This window comes from Eurypyga helias, unplaced genomic scaffold (genome assembly GCF_000690775.1).
Source record: "Eurypyga helias isolate BGI_N326 unplaced genomic scaffold, ASM69077v1 scaffold44530, whole genome shotgun sequence".
NCBI classification, from domain to species: Eukaryota; Metazoa; Chordata; class Aves; order Eurypygiformes; family Eurypygidae; genus Eurypyga; species Eurypyga helias.
This window is the reverse complement of record NW_010227163.1, coordinates 1-4,342: the sequence shown is the minus strand read 5'-3', so window position 1 is coordinate 4,342 and position 4,342 is coordinate 1. Positions and strand designations below refer to the sequence as shown.

Below are 4,342 nucleotides of genomic sequence, written 5' to 3'. Positions count from 1 at the left end.
TCTTCCCCTACCATGAAATGCTTCCTCAAGAACCTGGAATCAATTTAGTTAATGTAACTATTAAAAGAAACATGGGAACAAGATGGAAATAACTAGAAGCTGGAATACCAGGGTATTTGGTAGTATCGCACAGGCTTGCCTTTTTCTCTCTCTGTCTCATTGTTAGTGTTTATTCTAAATACTATTAGAAGGGTTGAGCTTTGCACTTTGCCAGGCAAACACATCCTACATGCGGAGAGGGTTATTTTAATACAAATACCTTAGAATAATTATGTTTGGATTCATTTTCCATCTTGCATATTTCTTGGTCCAGATTCCAGCCAAGCCTCTCCGACAGGGCATCATCTCCATTTTCCCTTATTCTATTCACTCCATCGTCCATGGCTGAACCTCTTGTTTCCACAACCAATCTCTGCTCTATCGCAGGGTAGTAGGCCCGAGGCTTCTGGTAACAGTGTTCACTCGTAATGTAAGATTCCTCCACAGAAGGAATGGTTGAGGGTTTCTCAACTGTCCCATTCCAAGTTCGGTAACTTGCCGTCTCCTCTTTATGACAGTTTTCCTCAGTGTGAATGATGTGTTTTGTATGAATTTTTTCATCCACTGTAATGTGCTTCCATGGATGACACCAAAGCTTTAGGTCAGGATGTTCTTTATTTCTGTCCAAACATAAAGTAAAACACCAACCAAATTTAAACTTCAAAGTGACTGAGCAAACTATCCTATTATGTAAAGAAATCTAGTATTTGAACTCCTATATACTTCTGCCAGTGTAGTCAGTAAAAAATACCCAAATATTCTGAAGTTATATCATTTCACTGACCTCAATTGCATATTTTCCTACATTGTTAGGCTCACTACTTTCATTGCTGTAACACAGTATATAGGCCAAGTGTTGGCATTAAGAAAAAAAAACCTGAGTAAGTTTCAAATAGATACTTTCAATTTTTCAGCAGAAAGAGGCTGCACTTGGAGGAGCATTTTGCTTCAGTATTTGCAATTTATTAAAGCATGACCTCATTCTCGCTAGGATGTTTTTAATAGTATTTTAAACAGTTAATTACACTGACGCTAAATTAAGATTTCAACTACTTTAAACACTAGTAAAATAAAAAAAACCTCCTCAGAACACTCAGTATCAAACTTTAAGCTTGCAGTTCCCCAAAATAAACTTAAAAATCCATCTATTGATCTTCTATAACCCTCTAATAACAGCAACAACTGGGGCCTTAAGGTGGAGGTGTAGAACTTACTCATTAATTCCTTTAAAACTTCAACTTGCCTCTAAATCCCAAGATGCTGAGCAAACTACTGCCTAGTAAACCAACATGCTATAGTACCCCCACCTGCTTCTTATAAAAATTCTTATGTTTTCAAATTGACCAATACATTATTTATTCCGACAGCAGGAACAGCTATAGGTATCAGATTCTTACATGGATATAACAAATCCAAAAAATTAGAGTGAGCATTGTAACTGAAACTGTTCTTCCATATGTCTGTCAGGCATTAACACAGCAGTGAAAAGGAGAGCAAAGCAGAACCACTCTGCTTATCCTCAAGTAGGCAGCTTATCCACTTTTTTAGCAGAAGGAAAGCCTGACCCGAAAGCACCAGCATTCACCAGGAGAGGGTCTACCCCAAAACCCCACTCTGTGCCTCCTTGCAAACAAAGGCAGATGGAATGACTCCATTAAGCTGACCCAGCTTTTCCAGCATTTAGCCAAACCTCTCAAAAAAACACCACCACTTTACTTCCAAAGCAACTGCTTTCTAACCCATTCTACAGTAGCTGAAGTTTCCTCAGCATCTGTGGGCACCACCTGCAGCTGGTACCATGGCCAAGGGCTTGCTCAGACCACCCTACACAAGCCCCTCTCCCTCCAGGGATGGCACGTCTGCGGTGTGCTGGGTAGCAATCCTGAGCACACCTCAAACAGTGAAAGCCAAGAGCTTCCTGCTCCAACCCTACCAATATGCTAGGCCTAAAGGCACTTTCTGCTCAGCAAAGGGCAACTTTACAGGAGACAAAAACCTGAAAGATGATGCACCAGCTACGTAAGGATGGAAAATTGAATGCTTAATACTTGAGCGACCTTTTAACTATTGCCTTCCCAAGGCTGGCTCTCCCTCCCACCAAAGCTGTCACTGTCACCTCGATCTTTTACCACGTCCTTGGAACACAGAGCAACACTCTCCTGGTATTTTCAGGCAGCTGTGAATTCACCACCTCTCCCCTAGATCTGCAGCAACAACATAATCATTCTTCTAAGCCAGGGGCTATAGCTTTTAACAAGACCATCCTAACAGGACCACACCTCATCTTTAATTAGGTCATCACACCAGCTTCAGGATGGGAGAGGAAAGGAATAAGTCTGTAACAAGCCCCACGTGCCCAGTGCTCCACGCCTCCACGCTACGCAAATCTCAATCTACAACTGCAGTGTCACAATCTGGTCTTGCTGTTTCAGAAGAGGCTTAAGGAGTGGTCTGACACTATCTACGTTCCACCCTCCCCAGAGAGGAAGGGGACTACTCATAGATCTGACTAAAGGATTCCATAAAGGAATAGCTAAAGGAAAGGTTAATATTGCTTGAAGCATTTCAAGTACTGCCAGTGGCCCTACTGCATTACCACAGGTTCAGTTTAAGGGAAAAGGTCCTGAGGAACGCTGGAAACACTAAAAGCTTTGCTTTCCAAATAGCTGCCACTGTGCAATTTCTCAACTAGTAATCGGAATTCAATTTACAACTGCTGGATTTGAGTCAGAAGCAGATTTTTTCAGTCATCAGAACCCAAGGATGGCTTTAAACCGGAAAAGATGCAGAAAGTTAGATTTCTACAGTGATCACAGAATGCTTTTTCATACATTTCTGTCATCATCTTTGTACAGAAATTAATTGCTGCAGGTTGCTGAAGGTGACTACAACAGAACCCATTATGCTGAACCAAAAGATGTGGCTTCTGCTGGAAAAGGTATGATTTAGGATTACTGGCACAGAGAAGGCAAGTCCTATAAAAATGCTGCCATAGGTTATACTGCTATCCTCTTCTTGTTACTTCGATCTATTTAGGTGTTTTAGGAAAATTAGGAAAAGCTGCTGCTTTTATTAGTTTTCTCCCTCTTTCCTTCATACTTTCCCAACTCTTCTATGCACAGTTAATTTACACGCAACACAGTGAAATAGTTTTTAAGCAGCCAAGATCATGTTAGCAATTCCAACTATGTTGTTATATATCCACAAAGAAGCACAAACGTATGTCTGAATTTCTGGTTATTTTTCTACTATTTGAAATCTTAATTTGTATTGAGAACATGCCGACTGATACTTAAATACTTCTTACTGTAATATGCTCATCTTCAGCTGCAGTCCATGCAGTACTTCTATCACTCTCTGTACATCGCCAAGAAGTTGATGAGTGGCTACTATCTTCTTGGCATTCTGGTGGGAATAATTTTCTTCCAAAAATGCTAAGCCATGCATGTGACCATTACTTAGCCACTCCTTCTCATACCAGTACTTTAAGCTGGACCTCTGACCTAAAGCAACAGTAACGAGCATGTTAAAATGAAGCATTAACTATGGTATGTTAACATTACAGGTAGTAATTCTGTTTACACAAAGTCTTGCAACAGCTTTTGTTCTTTCCAATAGTACCAACAAAGATCCTGTAACAGCAGACAAAACCCTGAAGACATGAACTTGTACAGTGGGAAGTGAGATGGTAACTTCAGTCAAAAACCTCTGCCAAACTGTAAAAGCATTCAGAGCCCAAATTCCACCAAAGGACATCCACAAGAGGTAATTGTAGCTGATGCACAGAGAAAAGCATATTGTTAGTAGGGTGAGACACTGTCTAGCAGCCATAGAACTAAAGCTGCACTTTGAATACAGCTCTGCACAGAGAAAAATGCAGCAAAAAGCAGGGAACTTCCTTCTACAATAGCTGTCTTTTTAAAGCATCATACATGTATTAGTACACTCATTCAAAAGTAAATTTTAAAGGAATTGATGAGGTTGTGATGGAAAACTTGCTATAAATAATGCTTAAAAGGTTGGAATATCAACCACAGCTGAAATGATGTTAAATGTCACAAAGGCATCAGCAAAAGTAACTTAAGAAGCCAAGCAAAATGGTATTGGAAAGGATGAACTTTGGATGAACTTGAGATGTTGTAAAAACACAAACAAAAAATTCCAAGTCAAAATCCCAACAAAAGCCTGAAAAAGTATTGGAAATGATGAACTTTGGATGAACTTGAGATGTAAAAACACAAAAAAAAATTCCAAGTCAAAATCCCAACAAAAGCCTGAAAAATCATAGATTCACAGAATGGTT

General features: G+C 39.8%; 1 protein-coding gene across 1 annotated transcript in view; it reads right to left on the bottom strand.

Moving 5' to 3' along the window:
• Nucleotides 1-3,542, bottom strand: part of LOC104512477 (PHD finger protein 20-like) — a gene marked incomplete at both ends in the record, with an annotated part of 4,728 nt that extends 1,186 nt beyond the window's left edge. The window contains 2 exons of the mRNA XM_010155468.1: nt 260-659; nt 3,347-3,542. Coding sequence (XP_010153770.1) covers nt 260-659; nt 3,347-3,542 — 596 coding nt within the window. The remainder of the gene's footprint in view (nt 1-259; nt 660-3,346) is intronic.
• Nucleotides 3,543-4,342: the final 800 nt, after the last annotated feature.